A 26,059-nucleotide genomic window follows, 5' to 3' on the forward strand; every position below is an offset into this window, starting at 1 on the left:
GTTCTTGCCATAAAGGAGTATTGCATCCCCTCCCCCTTCCTTCCACATCACACAAGTATTCAGCTATATGTCTGGGTTGCATGCATTGCATCCAGTGTTGCATGCTTAGTTTGCCAGGGTTCAGGTATTGGGTCCAGTATATCTGTGGTCCGTAGTAGTCAGGATACTTTTATAGAAGACAGAATTTCTGCATCAGTGGCTATTACTAAGATTTTATTTCTTTTTATTCTATAACAATATTCAACAGCGTGTTGCTAATTCACCTGTCATTTGTGCAGTTTCCACTGATTTCAGAAAAGGAGGTTAAAATAGACGCCTCCGTGCAATGACAATCTGTAGTAATGCTTTTGAAAACGTAAACGAATGATAAAGGCTAGACATCTAATCTGAACTCTGTCGTAGTGTAATAGCGAATATTTGGGGAATGTAGACAAATTAACTGGTGTGTGTGTGTGTGTGTGTGTGGGGGGGGGGGGGGGGGGGGGCGGTATTACATCTCGCGAGAGTACTCTGTTTTTTTATTGTAAAGGGTTTATTATGGGCAGTCTTCCCCCGCCACTGTTGCAGTAGGACACATCGTCGTGATTTACGCACAGTGCGGAACGAAGCAGCATAAATCTCACATTTTCTCTGTGTCCATCGTGCCAGGTTATTGACGCCGTTCTCTTTACCCCATTTGGAGCTCCGGCTTGCCTAGTTCAAGGACGGAGAAAAGAAGGAGGCAAGCCTTGGGGGGAAAAACAACTAGGTTCAGCCGGTTTGACAACGGGAGGTTCCAGGTACAGTAAATACATGCGACTGTACTTCAAAATAGATATAGAATATGGCTGACAAAAGGCAACTTTTTATTTCGAATCACTACACTGGAAAGTATAAAAAATGGACGCAAGAGTGTTTAGAATTTCGCATAAGAGTGTTTGAGCGTGTGTACGTATGTCACAGTGTCTGCATGTAGTTGCATGTGTCTGTGTGCTTGCGCGCATCTGCTTCGTTAGAAGACGCACCATGTCTGTCATTTCTGTAAGTACATTATTTTTAAGATATCGCTACTCCAAATTAAACTACTAGTTAGAAATTGATATATCTATTACGATTAGAATGTACAGTGCACGTAAATTGTTTTGATTTTGGCATAAACTGAGCTAAATTCGTATGTATCAGTCCATATAAATATGGATTGTAAGTACGACCTTAAATGTGTTATTAGGCCTATTATTAGCTATCGTTGTTGTTCAGCAGAAATAACCGCGATTTCACCGAGGCTGGTAAATTGCATTAAATTGCATCGAACAGATACAAGCATTCATTCGCGGTCATGAGCGGCGATGTTGCATAATTTTATGTTCAGCATTGCACTGTCGCTCCCATTTGACAGGGATCTATATTTTAAAAGATGACATCATGTGGATCGGTAGTCTACTGTAGAGACTATGCGACGATTAAGCAAAAACTAAATCATGGGTAGACTTGTGTGCCCATGTATCTTAGCAGGTTGACGCATGCGCGCAGCAGCTTATCCTAAAATTAAGTCTTGTTTACATCCAGCACCTGTCCCATAACTATGTCCCTCTCCTTTTTACTGCTGAGACCTGTTATAATCAGAGGGATAGACCTCTGAATACATCTGAAGATGTTTCTCACAAACCTGTGAAACTGTCAAAATGGAAATACATCAACAGGGAGCATCAGCTGGGAGCACAAATGATATGGCAGAATAAAATATATTCTTTAAATATATTTATTATTTTGCAGCTAATATTGCTATCAATATAAGAGCAACTCAATCATAAAGTCATTAACTTATCCGTTATCAAGCTAGAGAGTTTGCTTTACCTCACTTTCACAAAAATTTACACTCTAGAATTTGTACAATTGTATCTGAAATTCCTACACATTCACATGAACAATTGCATACAAATATGGAATACTTGCTATTTTATGTGTGTGTGCGCGTTTACATGAGTGCATGTGCTTGTGAGAATCTCTGTGTGTGTACGCGTATGTGTGTGTGATTGTGTGATTAAAATTTCATTTGAGGCAGTGTAGAACTTTGGGGGCAAAATAGGTTAGTTTCAGTGTATTTAGACAAATACTATCATTATTACTACTACTAATAAGTTAGTAGGAGCACTATTATAAAAATGCTGTTATAAGTTTTCTAGTTTTCTTGGCCTTCTAGCCAAGTCATCTGGCTAGGCATATGCTAGACACTGTAGCTAGCTACGCTGTTTTTGCTATTGTTCAATTAGGTTTATGATAGTTTACATAGTTAGCATTGATGAAGTGTGTTATTGCAAGTCATGTTAATGAACTGGCCAGGATATACAACTTCCTCAATACCAATGCCATCAATAAAGGGTCACGGGAGGGAGCTCCACACCAATCAAGATTCCATATTAAACGTCATAGACAAGCTTTTGAATATATAGTAGAAGAGAGGATTGTTTCTGACTATATGCATTGAATGAATGAATAACTATTCCAAATTTTATCACATGATATGAAATTAGACAACATATCTGACAAGCTATATTAAAAATATACTTTATCGGGATTGGGTCCAGTATGTCTTCAGGCTTTCAATGCTGAATTTAGAGTTGTGCTAGCCAAGTTGCTATTAGATACTGTGCATGGTTGTCTAGGCAACCAATCTGGGCACATATTTATTAATGGCTTCTGTGCTGCTCGTTTAGCTATTCAGATGAAAACCAAAAAACAAGCATAACAAAGAATACATTGCCTAGTAGTTGTTGTTGTTGTTTTGTAGGTTACAGTACTGGTATTACGAAGAGATCAACTAATGTTTGCAAGCTTGTTAACAGATACAACATTACATCAACAACTATCTGTGACTGGCTATTGGTGTGCTGTAGATAGCTTCATAAGGTGTCATACTAGGCAAGTTGTTTGCTGGATTTGGCTGTGATGTTGCTGTATTATGAAATATAGTTAGGGTGAATGGGTTATATGCTGGACTGAGTTTTAAATAATAGATGACTGTCAAAAAAAAAACTCATCAGTTAAGTGATGATAGTAACAGCAAATGCATTGGTCCAGGCAGCCTGTCCATGTGTGAAATATTAGATGGACTAAGCACGAAATGGAAAATTCCAGTGATTCCCGTGCCACTCATCAAACTGTCAGTGTTTTGAAATGCACTGTGCTGTCTGTCATGTCACACAGATTGACATACTGTCTGTATGGGGACATAGAAGTATGCAGCACAAGTCTGTCACAAACTTGTTGGGTAGCGGTATTGTGTATTCTCTGTCTTCATCATTTCAGTACATAATGATCAATAAAGCCAATATTAGTGATCTAGTTTATGTAGCTTTAACATTCAGAGGCCTGTTTTTTTCCACTGAGCAAAATTTTTTTTATGTCAAAGTAAATTATTACATGTACAATAAAGTCAGATTCACAGAAGGAAGTAGCAAGGAAGAGGAACATGAGGAACAGATGTGATTCTGATTAATTAACACAATGGGTCATGACTGGAAGAAAGAGAACATCACTAAATAGGTAACAATTATATACAGAGAAGGAAAGGATGCAGGAGGCTATCTGGGCTGGGTTGCCATGGCAACAAGCACAGAGTTCAAACCCTGACTCTAAGGGTGAGGGAGGGAGGGAGAGAGAGAGAGAGAGAGAGATAGGGAGAGAGAGAGAGAATGAATCAGAATCATAATTCTTGTGTGTAAAGCATGTTGAATGAGCCATTTTTCTGTCCATGTATTAAATAAAACTTCTGATGTAATCATTGTATGACGTCCTTTGTAATGAGGACATGTTTCAATGAGAAAACATATCCAACATGAGTTATAGTGTGACAATATGTATATGCATATGAGGGAGGTGATATGTGAGTATTTGATAGTGTACATGACAGTGTGTAATCCCAGACTGAAATTGATCCCCCTGTAAACTTCATACACAGATTCTGGGTTCTAATTTGATACAGGACACCAACCTCCCCCTTCCTTCCCCCTCACCCCCATTTCCGGCCCTCAGCTGTCTTTACAGATATTAATAACTCCATTGAGACACATGGAGTCATGCCTTGTATCATACCTGCCAACCCCCAGTTTCCCGTACTCTTCTCGATTAATCTTCTCTCTTCTTATCTTCGCCCTCTTTATCCTATGTACACAAGGCCTGTATCATAGTACACCTGGTACATCTTATTCAGCACTGCTGCATTGCAGGATTAATGACAATGTGTTTTGATGTTGTCACAATGTCACAGCAATGTCATGAAAATGTCTAGTTTGACCTGCGCCACTCCTTGCCAGTTTTAATTCAATTGGGCTTATATCGTCACACTTCTTTCCTGGTTGAATATCATTTAAAAAAATTTCACGTAGGTTTTATTAGTGTTTAAGGTGTTTAACAATGTTTGTACAGTGCAAAGTCAAAGAATGCTATTTTTCTTAATGATGGATGGAAAAGTTTTAACTCACTGCATGTGTGCATGCAGGGCTGGTTCTAAGCATGGATGATATAGGCAGTTGCTGAGGGCACCATCCATATGAGGGAGCACCAACTGAGAGAAAAAGAGAAAACAAAAGAGAAAAGATTATGGGACAATGGAACTCTTCTCATTGCGTTCATGATGGTTGGCAAAAAAAACCCCACAACGTTTAGAGCCGGCCTGTGCATGGATGTGAACTTGTGTTCTGATCTGCCGTTAGTACTAGTGGCCACATTTGTAATTTCAAGTGGTTGTTACTGTTTCAAATCACAGTAGATGAAAAAGTATCATCGAAAAAAATGTAATCTGGTGCTTGGACAATTGTCTGTCAGTGTTTCTGCTAGGGTATTGTCAGATACATATAACATTTTTTTAAAGTATGTAAATGGAGGTAGTGCATACAAAGAGAGACCAATAGAGAGAAATTACACCCCTAAAATAGGACCCGACACAACTGAAGTGGGATGGGGAGCAGAAATAGCCAGGGCACAGCTGCCATCCAGTCTGTGGACCCATGATCCCCTACTGTGCCCCCTACACTAATCCCATCACCACAGCAACCACACAACACCACAAAACACAAACAACAACAGTGTGTGTATATACATGTGTGTGCGTGTGTGTGTGTTTCTGTGTGCACTTTTTGTGGGTGGTTTGGTGGGTGACAAAGTTGATGTGGGGTGAGACTTACTATAATAATGACATTGTTTATCCAAGGCTTTGGATTGGGATTTCAGGGCCTGTCATAGTGATTCATTCTCCATTGATCTAATGTTTCTTATTTTCTTTTCCATCTTTATCCACTTTATTTTAACCTTATGACTCTTAACCTCTTCATTTCCAAGCCTGTTTTCCCTCTTCTGGTTTTTTCAGCACTTTATGTGCTTTTATTTATAACTCCATAATCAATCTGTGCCTCTCTTTTCTCCTGTTCTGCAGAAAGAAAACACTTCAACTCAGCAAAAAAACAAAACTCCCTGAAAATAAAACATCATGGAGACTGCCTCCTTCTTAATCTTGCCCTTCCTCCTCCTCCTCTCTCTTCTCCCTTCCCCATCCGTTTCTCAAAATGAGAATGACCTCACTGCAACAACCCACCAGGGACGCGTTTGAGGTATTCGCATGCCTGTGCATGGTCTTTAAGGTCATGTGACAGCTTTCTTGGGCATCCCTTACACTGAGCCCCCTTTTGGGAAGAAGCGCTTCCGGAGAGCTGAGCCCAAAGAACTCTGGACAGGCATCTTTGATGCCAGCTCATATCCAAATGCCTGTTTCCAGTTTGTGGACAACTCGTATCCCGGCTTCCCTGGAACCGAGATGTGGAACCCTAACCGGGAAATGAGTGAGGACTGTCTGTACCTAAACGTCTGGGTCCCAGCGTCCCCATGGCCACACAACCTCACTGTGATGGTGTGGATATATGGGGGAGGTTTTTGCAGTGGCTCCTCCTCATTGGATGTTTATGATGGGAGGTACCTGACTGAAATGTCACAGAAAATGGCCGGGTCACAAGAGGCTGCCATTTCATCTGCTTTCTCACAGGTGCAGTATAAGCATGGTCAGGTAGCATGATGATTTTCCCTCAAACATCATTATAGTTTTTATTTAAAAAAGTTAATAAATACATTAAAAAAAAAAAAAAAAAGAACATTAGACTAGTAAAGACACCCAAGGCTCAAGTATTTTGTTTTAAGGGTGATTTAAACAGATTCAGAGCCAGTTGATTGTAATTGTTTACCAGGTTAAGGTGACCAGTTTTTTATGTGGAAATTTGTGTATTTTCACCTATGGTTTTTCCCCCACTGATTAGTTTACAGCACAACACCCAGTCAGTAGTTATTGTGAGGATATGCACCTCCTGCCAATATTTAATAACCAGTCTCTCTCTTTCCCTGTGTAGATGCTTGTGATTGCTGCAACTGAGCCATGTAGCCTCCTTAACTCTGACCCGCCTCGCTCCTTCAGCACACCCAAGCAGCTCCCATCTAACCTCCAGAAAGTTACATTAAGACCCATGGCCAGACCACCGGCAACGACATCCTCAATGTGCATGACTCCAAGGGCACACGCATCTACTCAGCTGTCATCTGGTCAGACACCAGAAAGCCCAAGTGTGACATGTCAGAAGGGCTTGCTTCCATCCTCAAAGACAGAAGCCAGTCCCAATATAGTTTATTTACCCTGCAACTCACAGTCCTCCCTTTCAAACTTTGCTGCTGCCACGAAACTCAACGGAGGGTCCATTTCCGACAATTCACCCAGCCCCACATCACCTCCTCTGAATCATGTTCCAGCCAGCCTTAGTCAATCCACTGCAACCCCAAACTCCAGCCAGCCTGCTGAACAAGCAGCTGGCTCAAACACAAGGATTTCCATCCAGGGGCAAGAACATTCTTCCTCTATTCCTAGTAGGCCAATATCTGATCAACAGACCCAGAAGCGCACAGATTCTGATGTGAATTTTGAGAATATCTATCGCTTTTTGAGCTCTGTGAACAAGCAAGGCAACATGCCCCCTCTCACTCCAATGGGTAAGTAGCCTGTGTATGTATGAATTGACAATACGTTTCAGGTGGAAATTGCACCAGCCAGACATATACAAAATTTTAAAGGTGATTGTGCATAACTCTGTGAGGCTTATCAATATGCTAAGACAGTGTCCCAGCCAAGGTACCGCTGAAAAATCCATTTAGAAAAATATAACAGTTCAAATAAATGTAAAACAAAAGAACCTTAACTAACAAATCCCAGTGTTTCCCATTAACTCAATTAAGTTTAATTTGTCCTGCTGCAGTTTCAAAATTAAGCCAAAATATTTTTTGCAATCACTAATCGACAAATTAGAACTGCCTGTGCATATGGGTCTCTACTTCATTTGAATGTCTTTTTTAAATGTGTTTCCTCTCAGAGATTGCTGTGGTCCTGGACCTACTGTTGTCCCTTCCAGATGAGATCCCCCTGCTCAACTGTGTGGAACTGCAACACCACCTCCGTCAGGCACACGATCACCTATCTGCTCCTGTTAAGGAGCCCTCTGTGCCAATAAGCATCGGTCAAGAAGCCCGGTCCCAACTTGCTCAGGCAGGTGACACACCAGGCGCATCCTTACAGAAAGAGATCTCCATCACTCAGGAAGGAGAACTGCTTGACCAGTCGGTGTCCTCCGATGCCGTGATTGAAAGCACAGCCTTCTGTTCCAGTGAAATGGGCGACTCTGATGCCTTGGCCCAGACACTTGCCCATCAGGAAGGACATGGCAGTGGACAAGGGGATAAAGAATCGCAAGCTGATCAAAACAACAAAGGGGACTACACCAGTGAGAGTGAGGGCTCTACAATTCTGCCAGTATCTAGCAGTAAACCAGAAGCTGGATTTCAGCCTATGAGCATGACCAGAAGTGACATGCAAGACCCCACAGTATTGACAGCAGATAATCCAACAGTAGAATCTCCACTGCAACATAAAACTGTCCAAGGGGCAACAAGCAAATCAAATTGTAAAAGTATACCTACTCATTCGCACGATATTGAACAGGAGAAATCAAATTTTGACAAAGCAGCCCTTTGCCCTTTAAATCCCTTTATGATCCCATTGAAGCTACTGGTGCGATCCCAACCTCCGCTGTCTGAAGGGTGATTTCATTCTTGTGTTTTCGCATAGCTGCTTTCTGATGTATGACAGTTCAGGCTTCCGTTGAGGTTGCAGCTAGCTTTATAAAAGTAATTGCGAAAAAAGCATTATTTTTAATATACAATTAATAGACATTTTCTTTACATTTGAACTATTTTCCATTTGAATAAAATTTTGTTTACTTGATTATTTCAATGAAAAGTAAAAAAACAAAAAACTAATGTGTATACATGCATACGGTTGTTTGATCAAGTGTTTATGTTACTCTGGTATGCAAATGGGAAATTAACAAGTGAATAAATGTCTGAAGTGCTTGCACTCAAAATGATATGCCCGTATCTTGTCTACAACTTTATTGGCCTTTGTATGCACCACACGGATCAAAGTATGTTCCTGGATGCAGTTGCACTTCAGTTACATTTCTAGCACTAAGTTCTGCTGTAGCATTTCTGTGACCTTGCTACAGTGTCTTGCCCTATGCACATTTAGTTATTACAGTTTGGTACAATTATTCCATGTAAGTAATGTCATTACTGTTTTGGGGTTGGCTAAATGCAGAGAAATCTTTAACTAGCTAGATATATTACATTTTAATTAGCATGGTAGAAATGTTAGCCAGCTAGGTTCGAAACCTTGCATACATGCTACAAGAAATGGTCTTTAAGAGCAATGCCATCTTGACCTTTTAAGTTAGAATAGAAAAATAAGATCCCCTCATCACTTTCATGTCATCCGAATTTGCTTTTGCACAGCTGAAATTAGGAAGACTCGACACAAAAACAGCTATCTGTATGGTAAAACGTATGCATGTGTAATACCATGAAATTAAAGCTGATTGTCTGCTTTTATCATAGACATTTTGATTTGAGATCAAAAGATTAATAAGTATATTATAGAAATGAGTAATTTCACTCTACTGTTCCCGGTGGTGTCATGCATACAAAAATATTCTTTGCTATATTTAAATTCCTCCACTTTCTCAAGTGGTGTCTATCAAAGAAATGAATCAAGCGATTTTTGGATAAATGCAAAAAATAAAATCTAATGCCAGACAACATACTGTGATAAACCTGGTGTGGGAGGAAACATTGGTGGGGGGTGGAGAGCAATAATGGACTAATTGTCTACAGCTGTGGGATGGTGAAACTCTGCATGGGACTCTGGGGGTTAAAAGACAGAGCCCAGGGTTCATTCGGTTGTTGCTGGGGAGCTGAGACCTGTTTGCTATTGCGGATCGGCACACTCTGGGGGGAGGAGCCGTTCGCAAATTATAGTTCTGCCGGCGGTGAAGATAGGTGAGTCAGGGGAGCTGTACCAGCGCTAGGAGGGGAGGCTGGTTGCCTCCTTTAGTAAGACAGGGCCGGGGAGATTTAGGAGTGTGTGCATCCGCCTGCTCTCCAGCCCATCGTTCCAGCGTTCGGCCTGCTGCCGGGCACCAAAAAATTAAATCTAATGCCAGACAACATACTAAAAGACTTCTCCCTATTCAGTAGAAGTTTGTTAAAAGAACATTTTTTTTGAGCGGCATGTAATGTAAACTGAATTTGTGAGATTTATTCTTGGAAGAATAAATTTGTGTCATCTGCATATAGTTGAATATAACAATCAGAGCAGGTTTGTGGGAGATCATTACTAAAAATGGAAAATGGCAACAGCTTAAAAGATGAACCTTGATGTACACCTTTTCCCATGATCATAAAATCTGACTGACTGCCCTGATAAGTGACAGACCAAAGAACCTAAGTAAAGGATATTTGAAAGCGCAATAAAGCAAAGTTCATCAAGGAGGAGTGTCGAGGACCTGGCCTTAGGCCTGCCTGATGAGAGATTGACAGAAGATGGGTTAGGCAGGAATGCATTGTTAACCCCTCGCACAAGCCATTGAGGTGGTAGTAAGAACGCCCGTAAGAGAAAAAATATGTGGTTCAGAGCTAATGTGCAGCCCTACTTGTCAGCAGAGGAGTCTGAAGTCGGAGGACTTAGATTTAGGGTACTAAGGAGCAAGGCTAAAGGTCCCACTGAGGCCATGCGTAGAATGTGTTCCAGCATGACCTTGGAGGACATTCAACATGCTGAACGGGCGGTTGGTGACTTACCAGTTCTCCAGGACGTTCGAAAGTACTTAAAGGAAAAGAGAGTTTGTCTCCGAGACACCTCCTCGTGGGGTACTGCTTGTGGGAACGTGAGGTCTGAGCTTGGCACGGGGTCCACGCTCACGACAGGAGGTAGTGATCAACCACATCAGCCTTAGTAAGATCTATAAATATTGCGCCTGTAGGCATATTGTTGTCCAATGAAGAAGATACATCATTGGTCAATTTTAAGAGCAGTGGTTGTAAAGAAGTTAGGTCTGAAAACAGATTGGTATGGAGATAAGATTCATTAACATATTGACATAGTTGATTAAAAAATAACTTTTCAAACACTTTTGTTATATTATTAATAATGGAAATCGATCTATGGTTATTAACCCCTTCCCTGGCGGAGACGAGTATATACGTTTTTACCAAATGAAATACAAGTTATTTTTCATAATCAGCATAAAAAATACTATATTAAAAAAATCGTCTGAAAATGACAGGTTTTTTCCAAAATAATTGGCGGGGAAGGGGTTAAGATCGAGAGGATCACCACCTTTTGCAACTCTGGCACATTTCAAAATTCATGGAATTTCACATGTGGTTAAGGACAAATTGAAGTTGCCAAAGGATAATAATCCAACATCATTCACTTCCAAATGAGACGTATAACATCTGTCATAAACATTCATGGCATGACACCTAAGTTATGGTTTAGGGTAAACAAATAGGGAGAGAAAAAAATTGGGTTGTGTTATGTTATGCCAACATGTCTCCATAGCAACAAAGTTTCTTATCAAAAGTCAAATCAAATCAGATGCATGCTATACCATCGTGACAAGAAAAACAGCACTTGGATGGAGAGAAAGAAAGAAGATTTATGGAGAATTATGGAGATGTCACATGATAACTGATCTTTTTGTGTGTATGCGGTCGTATACTGTTTAAAGCTAAACATAATGCTTTTTCAGCATTATTCCAATATATTTTGTATTTTCAACATGCTGTATTTTTGTAACTTGTATTCTGAAGTCTATATTGATATGTTTATTTCTGGGGTATATTGTATACATTCTGATGGATTTTTGCTAATCTCTTCTGTTTGTATGTCAATTGCAAGCTTATTTTACTTTTTGCTGATACAGTTTTCCCATCTTATTGATGCTGTATAACACCTAAATTCCACAGAGAGCCAGAGATGCATGCAGTCCAGTGATGACAAGCCTGCAATTGCTATATCACACAAAAATTGAATATACTTTCAAAAATTTTATATAAAAAAATCTATAATAAAATGAAATACAGTAAAAATATCATCTGAAATGTGCTTTTAAGCATTTATAACATGAGATAATTTAAGCTGAAGCTCAACAGAATTGGCAAATTCATTGGCTGATAAGGAAAAAAGACAATAAATATTGTTCATATATATAACACGTTTTAAAAAAAGTAATTACATTCATTTACTCCAAAACATCGCTGAATGGCATCACATCATATACAATCAGTGAGCACTTCATTAGGTATTTATACTTATTTTTTACTTATACTTTTATTTTTTTTAGACTTATTGGTCTTCTTCTGCTGTAGCCTATCCACTTAAAGGTTTGACACATTGTGTGTTCAGAGATGCTCTTCTGCATACCACTGTTGTAATGTATGGTTATTTGAGTTACTGTCACCTTCCTGTAAGCTTTGACCAGTCTGGCCATTCTCCTCAAAACTGCCCACAGAACTGCTGTTCACTGGATGTTTTTTGTTTTTCGCACCATTCTCTACAAACTCTAGAGACTGTTGTTTGTGAAAATCCCAGGAGATCAGCTGTTTCTGAGATACTCAAACCACCCTGTCTGGCACCAAAAATCATTCCATCATTTTCTCGTTCAGATGGTTGATGCGAACATTAACTGCATGTATCTGCATAATTTTATGCATTGGACTGTTGCCACATGATTGGACTGCTGCCACATGATTCACTGATTAGATAACTGCATGAATAAAAATAATAATGTTGCTAATAAAGTGCTCAGTGAGTATATGTCATAGCATAACATAATGGCAATGGCATTATCATATGTACACAATGAATTGCAGGTATAGTATACAATGTTAAATTCAGTCAAGTTTAAAGTGCAATATACAGAGATAGATTCGTTACATTACATTATTGGCATTTGGCAGACACTCTTATCCAGAGCGACGTACAGGTGATTAGACTAAGCAGGAGACAATCCCCCCCTGGAGCAATGGGTTAAGGGCTGTGCAGATTGTATTGTGGCTACACCGGGATTAGAACCACCGACCTTGCATGTCCCAGCCATTTACCTTAACCACTACGCTACAGGCCGCCCTACATTTGTGCCTGTCAGTGCTCCATTAGTCCAAAGTCATTATTGCAGTAATGGTATTTGTTGATTGGATAATATGCTTTAGGTATTGCACAACAATCATGTAAGGGTGATGTACTTGGACTGAGATGCAGGCTATACAGGAATAATATCATAAACAGAGTTGCCTAAATCTGGGAAGAGGTCAGGTCTGCTGGTTCTCATCTGCAAAATAAAATGATCATAATTAATCGAACATATTACTTACAGCTACGCACAACTGCATTTTAGGCACATGTACAATGTATGTAACACACCCAAACATGCTGTATATCCCATGTGTACGTTAGTGCGCATATGTCTTCAATGGCTCCCATTAAATGTTGCATTCATCCACAGCAGATATTTCCAATTGAAAACATGCTTCTAGATATGTGCAGTGCATGAACGTGAGTACATTCATTTGGTGCAGTGCTTTATTTACAAGCAAATACGTTTTTTACAGTGCAAATAGTCAATGTTTGTTGAAGGATAGTTGTTGCATTTTTGATATTTAATGTGAGCTCTTGTACTCAGGGCCCATATATTCCCATGCATGTGTGCGGAAATATGTTTTCCTGTAATATTGGTGTTCAGGTAACACAGACTTACAGAAGGGCTGGACAGATTGTGCATGTGGACCTGGGGTTCGTGGGAAAAGTAGAGTGGATGGTGATCCGAAGCGTGAAAGGATGGATAGGGATTGTAGGTTGGTGATTGCCCCTGATGATAAATGCTTGCACCCCCTTCTGTGTTGTATGGGTTTTGAAAAATCCCTTCAGCAAGAGGAAATAAAATATTATCAACAGTGTCATAACACTGAGCAATCTTAGAACTTGTAACATTTGGGGCCAGTTTCACAGATACAGACTAAGATGAGTTTTTTTGGACCATTTCCATTCAAAATAGAATTTAGCCTAGGACTAGGCTTAATCTCTGTCTGAAACCAGCCCTAGGTGTCATTAGAGTTTCAGTGCTATAATAGTTAATAGGGGAAAGCAGGGTAAGTTGTCATGCTGCTCATTTCTCCAAAACAAGAGGGACAAAAATCAAATAGCCATTTTCTGTCACTTCATGATCTGAGGTCAACTTCTTGTTTACACGTGTTCAAAGTTACACAAATGTTCTTATACTTCACCTTCAAAAGTAAATAAAATAATGGCACATCACAATTTATGTAAAAAACTTTTTTAGGTATGAATGTTCAAACTTATATTTTGTACTGAGTAATAATAAAGTGTCTTTTGATACTAGCTCACATACTTTAGCTGCAGTCCTGCATATGTCAAGCTAACCTTGAGATATAGCCAATATTAGCACGCATGCCAGTTTAGGGCAAGTTGTCACATGCAATACATTTGCCCCACTATATATAAATTGACACATATAACTTGCTTCAAAATCAATGCGATATTGTGTAATCCACAACTATGTTTCTTGTAATAATACTAATGTCAACGGATTATGATGTAGTTTAGGGCAGCAGATATAACCCCTGGGCTGCACAAGACGGGCTTTTAGCAGTCTGACTATAAAATTGATGCTTATACTTAAGACCAGGCAATTTGTGTTTGGCAGAACTGTGAACATGTTGTTCATCACAGAGATTATTGACCGAGGATTGGGGTTGAAGGGGGATGGTTCACTCCTGACTTTAACGGGGGCACCAGCAATTATATTTGGGGGGCAATGCCACCCCCCTCCCCTCCCTCCTATGTTTTGAATTTTAAATGAAAAAAAAAAAAAAACACCCACTGATGGGGCAAGTTGTCACATGTGCACACCCTCTACTTAACTGTCTATAACTTTGTACCACAATATGATATGAAGATGTAACAAATACAAGATATGTCCCTGAGACATTCTTCCATTTGACATTTATTCCATTGTAATGTATTGTGCCCAGTAAATGTAAGAAAGAGTGAAAAGTGTGACAATATGCCTCACTCTCCCCTCTACATTCTGCTATCAGCTCATCATTACCTGGATAAACATCTGTGTTCTTGTCAGAGCTGGGCCACTGAAAGTCATCTTCCAGCCACTGGTTTATATTCTCCCTCTTATTGTCTCTATTCCTGGACAAGGAAACAAATGGAGGGAACACATGGCATGAGAAATAGAAAAAGGAGAGGTGGCTTAGAGCAGGGAAAAGGATATGTAGTGTATATTCCTCCATTGTTATGCATTTAAGCATTATTGCATTACCCGATTCCCTCTCTTAGTCAAAGCATGTGCAAGTGTCTTTTCACTTGCAACGGGTCGTGGTATTCCTTGAATGATAGATTATTATCTGTGTTGCTTATTATATGGATAATTTTTTCTTCATGTGTGCCATGGCAAGTTTAAGCACAGTTTTGTCTTTGTATTACTTTTATGTCTCTGCTTATAACACCTTTGATTTTAGCTTTAGATTACCTAACCCAACCAAATGTACACGTTTTACATTACGCTTAAAAAATAATTCATTGTACAGGGAAAGGCCAAAACATACTACTACTACTACTAATACTAGTAGGAGTATAAGTAGTAATACTAACATGAATAATATCTTGTTTATAATGACTTCATTAATCATATTATCTCATTATTATTAGGTTTGTGCAGCCACCATCGTGGCAGTATCACTCTCACCTCCTTTTCTTCTTCTTGTACACAAGGAGATATGCAGAGAGAACCCCGATAGCCACCAACACAGCTGTAGCCAACACGCTTGTCCCTGCATAGAGCCCGACTTTGTTTATGGGGATACCACAGTCACTACCCAGGTACCATGTGGTAGCAGTGTGCAGGCAGCTGGAACAAAGAAGTTTCAGTTTGTTCTTAGACTTGTTTTCAAGACCCATTTGACAAGCACATGTAAAATCTGTATTTCTGTTACGGAGAGTATAAACACTAGATTAATCATGGCAGTTATATATTTTTGTTCATTGCATATTACTATTAAGAAAGTACCATAGGTACCATGTGACATAGGTACAATGGATTGATACAATGGGTTAATGCACTGAAACAATGTTACCTGAACATTTACGTGATTAGACCGTCAACAACATATTATTTTGCACACATAAACTCCTTGTGGCCTTCCTGTCAAATCATATAATTTACATAGCAATATAATGCCTGATTTTTTGCTCAGAATACTTGAAACAATGAGATGGATTGGCTAGAACCGCTTAAGTACTGTATAAACATATTGGGAATGCTGGTGCTGAAATGGTAATAACTTTTTAACTTTCATCAATAGGAATCCTTTATTCATTGTAATTGTATACTTGAATTAGCATAGCTTTATGAAAAAATAATGAGTAATACTATTACTAATGGTAATAAGGGTCTCATAATAACTTTTTTTATAAATCATCATTAGGAACCTCTTTGCCAGCTTTTGCAAAATTTGATTTTATTCATTTTACTGTATATCTAACATTGTTAATTTAATTTTTTTCACATTGTTTTCTTTAGGAATAGTTCTTAGACATGCCCACTTGATACAATGCAGTGAAAGTATTTGCCCCCTTCCTGATTTCCTCTATTAATGCATATTTCTCACACTGAATGCTTTCAGATCTTCAGACAAAATGTAATATTAGACAAAGGGAACCTGGGTAAACACAAAACACATTTTTTATTATTAGTGTTTCATTGAGTTCATGTGAAAAAGTAATTAACCCTTTACATTTAATAACTAGTTTTGGCACCTTTAACAGCAATCATTGTAAGCAAACATTTCCTATAATTTGATATCAGTCTTTTCAGGAATTTTACCTCACTCTTCTGCTTTAATAGTTTTTTTTGTTGCTCTTTTCTAATTCTGCCACAGCATTTCTATTTGAGTCAAGTCAGGACTTTGATTAGATTAGATTCTTTTGAGTCAATTAGATGTGGACTAGCTTTTGTGTTTTGGATTATTGTCTTGTTACATAACCCAATTACACTTCAGCTTCACCTCATGGACAGATGGCCAGACTTTCTCCTTAATAGATTTCTGTTACAGAGCAGAATGCTGTATTTGCTCATCTGTCCATAGAGCATTTTACCATCCAGGTGCTTTTTTGCAATTGTGAGATGAGCATTGATATTTCTCTTTGTTAGCAGTGGTTTCTACCTTGCTACTAACTCATGAATTCCATCTTTGTCCTGTCTCTCTCTTATTGTAGAATCATGAAAACAGATTTTGGAGAAACACAATGAGAGTATTAAATATGACCGTTCTTTAGTTTCAGAGAAGTAAGTGTTTTAAATGTATGGTCCTATTTTTCTGATATTACATTTTGTCTGAAGATCAGAAACCATTCTGTGTGAAAAAAACAAAATAAAGTAAGGAAATCAGTAAGGGGAAAATACTTTTTCATGCCACTGTATGCTGGCATTTATCAACTATTATTGCTACCCAATTCAACTTTTACATCTGTGATGACAAACTTGATATTATTATTGTAACTGTGATTTCATACCCATTTGGATTATTACTTACTGGCATTCAGGTCCATCAACAGGCAGCATGCAGGTTCCTTTGTTTTTACAGATTGTAGGATCAGTGTGGTCAGGATTGCAGACAGACACACAGGTCACTGTGCCACCTGTATTACTAACTTCATAGTACTGTAAGAAATCCTTGGGGATTAAATCTTCACATATACCTGTTTAATGGTGAAGAAGTTGAGAGGAAAGAAAGTTAGAACATATATATAGCCCACTATGTACAGGTATATCCTTTATATCTTCACTAAAGAAGCAATTAAACACACCTAACTAATCTGAAACATATGTGAATCCATTTGTTCCAAACCTTATGGTGAAGTACCCATTAATAAAAGCAGAAAATCTGCAGATTAACCACATTTGAATTGATTGCATATCTGTGGAGTAAAGCGCCAAATCAAGAAGAAAAATAAAAAAATAAGTATGTCCCAAATATTATGGAGCTCACTGTATATAGCAAAAATAACTAATTTCACTCTACCATTACCATTCTGTAACCATTCAGTGTGACAAAATGTCACAATTATAGCCAATGCTAAATACTGTTACAAACAAAATATAATAGAAGTATATTCCCATTCATGTGTCAACTGTGACTCATATCTTCAAAATAAATTGAATTTTCATGACATTTATTTTTCTGATATCACAATTAAAGTATGCAACATTCCTACATTTTCTGAGTATAGAAGAGGTTGGTATAGTTAGGTTTAATATTTTACAGTCTTCCAAGTTTGCCACTCCCCTCCCCAACCTACCAGTAAATATATGGCCCCATTGCTCTGCCATTCAAACAATGTCACTTCCCAACTCCTGGTATACATACCTGTTGTATCAATGTCAGTTGTTGTTGTGTTTACAGATGTGATTATAAACCCAGGACAATCTGGAACAAACATATACACGTTAAATATTAAATGGTTCTCACATAGACATAGGTGTGCAGTAGTGTAACATAGCATATATCGTAAGCACAAACAGTTCACCAACAGTTGATTGGTTTAATATCTGGTCCTTAATTGTAAAATAATTCTGCATACTGAGGTTAAAGAACTATAACATCTTCACCACTTCAGATGAAGCAGGACCCGGCTTATTTCCTGGTTGCTCAGTTTGCATATTTAGAGTCAGAGACTGGATGGGAGTTATGGGAACGATAATATTTAGAAAGCTTGGTACTATTGAATTTTATTCTATCATCTTTTAAAAAATCATAGTTTTAAATTTAATGGACCCATATTGTACACGTTTGCAGTGTTTCATTTTAGGTCCTGATATCCATAAGCAGATATTTGTGTGGTTTCAAGTACCATAAACAATCTCTATCCACTTTTTTAAAATAATGTCATTAATGTGGGATGATGAATAATTTAAAAACCTGTTAAATATAACCTTAATAACCCTAATGATTGGTTTTGGCACCTAAACCTGCTCATGCTTTCTTGCTTTCTTGCACCATTTCACAGCCTCACATCCTAGTGTAATAGCCTTGTTATGGATATAATCTGTGTGTATTCAGGATTTATATTTTGGTTCTAGCTTCATATAGTTATATGGCATTTGTGTTTTAGTGACCTTACCCATATACGCACTGGTCTGGGGATATTCTTATCCTGGTCTGGCACTATTACTCATTTAAATCAAGTGAATGCTCCAAGGTTCTGTTACATTGTAGGTCACTCTGAATAAGAGCACTTGCTAAATTAATGTAATTCCTGCTGGTGCAATTACCTTCACTGATTTCATTGGATTGACAATTCTGTGCTTCCTCCAGGGTACTTTCCAGCTCACCAATCAATTGGTCGTACACTCCGTTTCCAGACTGGTTGTTTGGAACCTCCAGTAAGACAGAATGATCAACCTTTACGCTGATTGGGACAAAGATGAGATGGGAGAAAGAGTGTGGTTAAAGAGAGGCCTTGTTCCTGGGGATGAGAGCTATGCTGGGGTTGGAGTTTAAAGAACTCCACTTTAATAGTTGTGGTTGTGCAAGGAATTTTCTGACTCTGACATGTGGGCAGCAGGCACTGGTCTTGATTAATTAAGCATGCACAAAAAAATATTTTAGAAGTGATTCAATGTGTGCTTGGGCATTCAAGAAAATGAATCAACCTGCTTTCAACAAGTTCATTGCTTGTAAAATGTATCTAATGCTGCGTGACATTGTAATTATATTACATAAAGATAATATAGAAAATATCATTTTCTGAATATGCATTTTTCATATCTCTGATGAATAGCTTTTTTTTTTTTACCTTTTGACCAATTTGGTAATGATTGAACCAAATAGAAACCAAATATCTCATTTGAATGGCAAACAAGAAACTTTGCATTTTAGGACCATGTCAAATATGATAAAGAGACATGTGAGTCATTCCTGAAAATAATCTTTTAAAGTAAACTTTTATGGTCCAGGTAATCCAAGACTAAAAATGAAGACATTTTTATAATTAATCAATGATTCTAATTCAATCATTTTGATTCAATGGCAGTCTCAATAAATAAAAAAGATTTCATTATTCCAACATATGGGCTTACAATAGATTCATCAACAAATCAGAGAGGAATTATTGATCATTTTATGCCTGCACTTCTTTTTTAATCTGATCACATATTTTTTATGATTACCCAAACGTTTCTTCCCGGATATTGTTGTTGGGCAATGCCACCTGAAAAACAAATGGTCTGTTAGTACATGTTTAAACCAGTGTGTAAATAAATTTACTTGATGTCAATCTAAGCAGGACTCAGTCACTCTGCTAATATTGATATTGTATTTTCCATTCAAACACACGCACACACACACATTCTTCTATTGTAATGTGTTGGGCTGTGGTTGCAGTGAAGGCCTGGAAAGGCATTTCCAAAGAAGATACCAAATATTAAAGATGCAAAATGGTGGTTAATGTTTTAAGGGTTATGCAACCAAGTATTAAACTCTATTGCTTTTATTTACTTTATGTTTGTCCGTTAGCATAATTTTGCACAGCCAAAAACAGGGGGACTCAAACAAAAAAAAGTTGAAACTCCCTTCTGAAATTTCTGCCCTTCTTTTCATTCAAATACACATCTTACCAGATCAGATCTCTGGTTTTTCTTCAAATCACTTCTGATGTGACTTCTCCTAATCGCTCTGCCTTGGCTTTATTATGAAACACAGAAAAGAGAAATATGAAGGGGGGGTATGCACACAAAATATGGGCAACGATATTGTTCTACAGTTGTCTGGTGATTTGAAATTTTCAATATCAAAATATCAGGTATATGCCATTAATAAATGGATGTAGATCTATTTGATGGTTTCATTAATGCTCTCTTTGTAAAGTAGTTTTAATTTTAAATAATATCTTGGGTTGACTTACTACCCAGTTTCAACATTTCTTATAATTGAATTGATGCTGTTGATGCTAATTTTTCAGAAATATTATATTGTGGCTTGATGTGAATGTGTATAAAATCAGATACCTGAGAGTTATGTTCGTCACTTCTTTAAAATTTATTATTTTACGTTTGTAAAATGGATCCATCTGAAAGAACATGAATATAATTGAAGACACAATGTATTTCTACATGCTCATTCACTTTTAAACTCAGCTTACATTGACACCTTTACAAGCTGTTAATGAGCAGTCTATATTGACAGGCTAGAAAATGCTGTGAACAACAGTGAGCAGTGTGGCATAATATTCGTATTGGTTGATGAAGACTGTAAGAATACTGCAGCTTAGTAAATTATGTAGACAGAAAACAGAAATCTAAGCAGTTCTAGCCAGACATGAGTTTCCAGCTGAATGTATATGCCAAGTAGAATGCCTGGACAACTCATAAAATATTTTTTGATACATACCTTTTTCTTGAAGTAATTTGAGAATTCTTCATAGTCTTTTGAATCTTTATCTTCATAGCCTTCTACGAAACGTTCTGACAAATCCATCTCAATATCAGCAGATCTGGTCAGTATTTCTGAAACAAATCAGGAGTACATGAGTGCCATGTTTTAATAGATTTCAGAAAAAAAAGAACACAGACGCAACACATGTACTGTTTAGACAAGTGATTATAGGTAAGCAAAATAATATGTATGAATAAATTAAAATGAATATGTAATTTAGACCTTTGAATTAGAAGGAACCTAATCAAATAATTAACAGATCATTTAGAAAATTGGGACAGTGCCCATAATATGTTTTATAATAATTTTGCTGATGCTATGAATGGCAACTACAAACCTGGGGGCTTAACTACTGTTTCAAAAGTTCTGCAAGTTGGACCAGAGAAACCCGGAGGGCAGATACAATCATTTCCATTTGGATTTGGCACTCCTCCGTTCTCACAATTTATTGGTGGAGGAATTTTGACTGTTGTCATATCAGGTCTAGGTGTTGTGATTAGAGGATTCATTGTTGTGATTTCAGGTTTGCCTGTTGTGATGTCCGGGCTGAACGTTGTGACTTGGTCAGCTGTTGTTACTTTGGGATCTGCTGTTGTGAGTTCAGGACTAGTTGCTGTGCTTGCAATATTAGCTGTCGTGACTAGAGCTGTGGTGAACTGAGAGGCCCGTGTTGTGTCTTTGGCTGTTGTGAATTGAGAATCCATTGTTGTGTCTTCAGCTGTTGTGAATTGAGAGCCCACTGTTGTATCTTCAGCTGTTGTCAATTGAGAGTCCACTGTTATGTCTCCAGCTGTTGTGAACTGAGAGTCCATTGTTGTATCTTCTGTTGTTGTGAATTGGGAGTCCACTGTTGTGTCCTCAGCTGTTGTGGCTATTGTGAATTGGGAGTCCACTGTTGTATCTTCAACTGTAGTGAATTGAGAGTCCACTGTTGTGTCTTCAGCTGTAGTGAACTGAGAGTCCACTGTTATGTCTTCCGCTGTTGTGAATTGAGAGTCCACTGTTGTGTCTTTGGCTGTTGTCAACTGAGAGTCCACTGTTGTATCTTCAGCTGTTGTGAATTGGGAGTCGACTGTTGTGTCTCTGGCTGTTGTGAATTGAGAATCCACTGTTGTGTCTCCAGCTGTTGTAAATTGAGAGTCCACTGTTGTGTATTCAGCTGTTGTGAATTGAGAGTCCACTGTTGTGTCTCTGGCTGTAGTGAACAGAGAGTCCACTGTTCTGTCTTCATCTGTTGTGAATTGAGAGTCCACTGTTGTGTCTTGGGCTGTTGTGAATTGAGAGTCCACTGTTGTGTCTTGGGCTGTTGTGAACTGAGAGTCCACTGTTGTGTCTTCAGCTGTTGTGAATTGAGAATCCACTGTTGTGTCTCCAGCTGTTGTGAACTGAGAGTCCATTGTTGTATCTTCTGCTGTTGTGAATTGGGAGTCCACTGTTGTGTCTCCAGCTGTTGTGAACTGAGAGTCTATTGTTGTATCTTCAACTGTTGTGAATTGAGAGTCCACTGTTGTGTCTTCAGCTGTTGTGAATTGAGAGTCCACTGTTGTGTCTCTGGCTGTAGTGAACTGAGAGTCCACTGTTATGTCTTCCGCTGTTGTGAATTGAGAGTCCACTGTTGTGTCTTTGGCTGTTGTCAACTGAGAGTCCACTGTTGTATCTTCAGCTGTTGTGAATTGGGAGTCCACTGTTGTGTCTTTGGCTGTTGTGAAATGAGAATCCACTGTTGTGTCTCCAGCTGTTGTGAATTGAGAGTCCACTGTTGTGTATTCAGCTGTTGTGAATTGAGAGTCCACTGTTGTGTCTCTGGCTGTAGTGAACTGAGTGTCCACTGTTGTGTCTTCAGCTGTTGTGAATTGAGAGTCCACTGTTGTGTCTTGGGCTGTTGTGAATTGAGAGTCCACTGTTGTGTCTTGGGCTGTTGTGAACTGAGATTCCACTGTTGTGTCTTCAGCTGTTGTGAATTGAGAATCCACTGTTGTGTCTCCAGCTGTTGTGAATTGAGTGTCCACTGTTGTGTCTTCAGCTGTTGTGAATTGAGAGTCCACGGTTGTGTCTTCAGCTGTTGTGAATTGAGAATCCACTGTTGCGTCTCCAGCTGTTGTGAACTGAGAGTCCATTGTGGTATCTTCTGCTGGTGTGAATTGAGAGTCCACTGTTATGTCTTCAGGTGTTGTGAATTGAGAGTCCACTGTTGTGTCTTTGGCTGTTGTGAATAGAGAGTCCACTGTTGTTTCTCTGGCTGTAGTGAACTGAGACTCCACTGTTGTGTCTTCAGCTGTTGTGAATTGGGAGTCCACTGTTGTGTCCTCAGCTGTTGTGGCTATTGTGAATTGGGAGTCCACTGTTGTATCTTCAACTGTAGTGAATTGAGAGTCCACTGTTGTGTCTTCAGCTGTAGTGAACTGAGAGTCCACTGTTATGTCTTCCGCTGTTGTGAATAGAGAGTCCACTGTTGTGTCTTTGGCAGTTGTCAACTGAGAGTCCACTGTTGTATCTTCAGCTGTTGTGAATTGGGAGTCGACTGTTGTGTCTCTGGCTGTTGTGAATTGAGAATCCACTGTTGTGTCTCCAGCTGTTGTAAATTGAGAGTCCACTGTTGTGTATTCAGCTGTTGTGAATTGAGAGTCCACTGTTGTGTCTCTGGCTGTAGTGAACAGAGAGTCCACTGTTGTGTCTTCAGCTGTTGTGAATTGAGAGTCCACTGTTGTGTCTTGGGCTGTTGTGAATTGAGAGTCCACTGTTGTGTCTTGGGCTGTTGTGAACTGAGAGTCCACTGTTGTGTCTTCAGCTGTTGTGAATTGAGAATCCACTGTTGTGTCTCCAGCTGTTGTGAACTGAGAGTCCATTGTTGTATCTTCTGCTGTTGTGAATTGGGAGTCCACTGTTGTGTCTCCAGCTGTTGTGAACTGAGAATCTATTGTTGTATCTTCAACTGTTGTGAATTGAGAGTCAACTGTTGTGTCTTCAGCTGTTGTGAATTGAGAGTCCACTGTTGTGTCTCTGGCTGTAGTGAACTGAGAGTCCACTGTTATGTCTTCCGCTGTTGTGAATTGAGAGTCCACTGTTGTGTCTTTGGCTGTTGTCAACTGAGAGTCCACTGTTGTATCTTCAGCTGTTGTGAATTGGGAGTCCACTGTTGTGTCTTTGGCTGTTGTGAAATGAGAATCCACTGTTGTGTCTCCAGCTGTTGTGAATTGAGAGTCCACTGTTGTGTATTCAGCTGTTGTGAATTGAGAGTCCACTGTTGTGTCTCTGGCTGTAGTGAACTGAGTGTCCACTGTTGTGTCTTCAGCTGTTGTGAATTGAGAGTCCACTGTTGTGTCTTGGGCTGTTGTGAATTGAGAGTCCACTGTTGTGTCTTGGGCTGTTGTGAACTGAGATTCCACTGTTGTGTCTTCAGCTGTTGTGAATTGAGAATCCACTGTTGTGTCTCCAGCTGTTGTGAACTGATAGTCCATTGTTGTATCTTCTGCTGTTGTGAATTGGGAGTCCACTGTTGTGTCCTCAGCTGTTGTGGCTATTGTGAATTGAGAGTCCACTGTTGTGTCTTCAGCTGTTGTGAATTGAGAGTCCACTGTTGTGTCTTCAGCTGTTGTGAATTGAGAATCCACTGTTGCGTCTCCAGCTGTTGTGAACTGAGAGTCCATTGTGGTATCTTCTGCTGGTGTGAATTGAGAGTCCACTGTTATGTCTTCAGGTGTTGTGAATTGAGAGTCCACTGTTGTGTCTTTGGCTGTTGTCAACTGAGAGTCCACTGTTGTTTCTCTGGCTGTAGTGAACTGAGACTCCACTGTTGTGTCTTCAGCTGTTGTGAATTGAGAGTCCACTGTTGTGTCTTGGGCTGTTGTGAACTGAGAGTCCATTGTTGTGTCTTCAGCTGGTGTGAATTGGGAGTCCACTGTTGTGTCTTCAGCAGTTGTGAATTGAGAGTCCATTGTTGTATCTTCTGCTGTTGTGAATTGGGAGTCCACTGTTGTGTCTCCAGCTGTTGTGAACTGAGAATCTATTGTTGTATCTTCAACTGTTGTGAATTGAGAGTCAACTGTTGTGTCTTCAGCTGTTGTGAATTGAGAGTCCACTGTTGTGTCTCTGGCTGTAGTGAACTGAGAGTCCACTGTTATGTCTTCCGCTGTTGTGAATTGAGAGTCCACTGTTGTGTCTTTGGCTGTTGTCAACTGAGAGTCCACTGTTGTATCTTCAGCTGTTGTGAATTGGGAGTCCACTGTTGTGTCTTTGGCTGTTGTGAAATGAGAATCCACTGTTGTGTCTCCAGCTGTTGTGAATTGAGAGTCCACTGTTGTGTATTCAGCTGTTGTGAATTGAGAGTCCACTGTTGTGTCTCTGGCTGTAGTGAACTGAGTGTCCACTGTTGTGTCTTCAGCTGTTGTGAATTGAGAGTCCACTGTTGTGTCTTGGGCTGTTGTGAATTGAGAGTCCACTGTTGTGTCTTGGGCTGTTGTGAACTGAGATTCCACTGTTGTGTCTTCAGCTGTTGTGAATTGAGAATCCACTGTTGTGTCTCCAGCTGTTGTGAACTGATAGTCCATTGTTGTATCTTCTGCTGTTGTGAATTGGGAGTCCACTGTTGTGTCCTCAGCTGTTGTGGCTATTGTGAATTGAGAGTCCACTGTTGTGTCTTCAGCTGTTGTGAATTGAGAGTCCACTGTTGTGTCTTCAGCTGTTGTGAATTGAGAATCCACTGTTGCGTCTCCAGCTGTTGTGAACTGAGAGTCCATTGTGGTATCTTCTGCTGGTGTGAATTGAGAGTCCACTGTTATGTCTTCAGGTGTTGTGAATTGAGAGTCCACTGTTGTGTCTTTGGCTGTTGTCAACTGAGAGTCCACTGTTGTTTCTCTGGCTGTAGTGAACTGAGACTCCACTGTTGTGTCTTCAGCTGTTGTGAATTGAGAGTCCACTGTTGTGTCTTCAGCTGTTGTGAACTGAGAGTCCATTGTTGTATCTTCAGCTGGTGTGAATTGGGAGTCCACTGTTGTGTCTTCAGCAGTTGTGAATTGAGAGTCCACTGTTGTGTATTGAGCTGTTGTGAATTGAGAGTCCACTGTTGTGTCTCTGGCTGTAGTGAACTGAGAGTCCACTATTATGTCTTCAGCTGTTGTGAATTGAGAGTCCACTGTTG

At 39.3% G+C, this 26,059-nt stretch overlaps 1 protein-coding gene across 1 annotated transcript; it reads left to right on the forward strand.

The window, feature by feature from the left end:
• Positions 1-545: 545 nt before the first annotated feature.
• Positions 546-8,431, forward strand: LOC133124867 (uncharacterized). The gene is made up of 4 exons (XM_061236404.1): positions 546-779; positions 5,411-6,013; positions 6,372-7,002; positions 7,380-8,431. The coding sequence occupies exons 2-4, from the start codon at positions 5,789-5,791 to the stop codon at positions 8,105-8,107; spliced, it is 1,584 nt and encodes a 527-aa protein (XP_061092388.1). The 5' UTR covers positions 546-779; positions 5,411-5,788; the 3' UTR covers positions 8,108-8,431.
• Positions 8,432-26,059: the final 17,628 nt, after the last annotated feature.

Source organism: Conger conger, chromosome 3 (assembly GCF_963514075.1).
Source record: "Conger conger chromosome 3, fConCon1.1, whole genome shotgun sequence".
Taxonomy (NCBI): Eukaryota; Metazoa; Chordata; class Actinopteri; order Anguilliformes; family Congridae; genus Conger; species Conger conger.

Bases quoted from the DNA above. Each gene is read 5' to 3' on its own strand.
- LOC133124867 (XM_061236404.1), top strand. From the start codon at position 5,789: ATGTGGAACCCTAACCGGGAAATGAGTGAGGACTGTCTGTACCTAAAC. The intron at 6,014-6,371 runs GTGCAGTATAAG...TTCCCTGTGTAG, and splicing joins TTTCATCTGCTTTCTCACAG to ATGCTTGTGATTGCTGCAAC. The intron at 7,003-7,379 runs GTAAGTAGCCTG...GTTTCCTCTCAG, and splicing joins GCCCCCTCTCACTCCAATGG to AGATTGCTGTGGTCCTGGAC.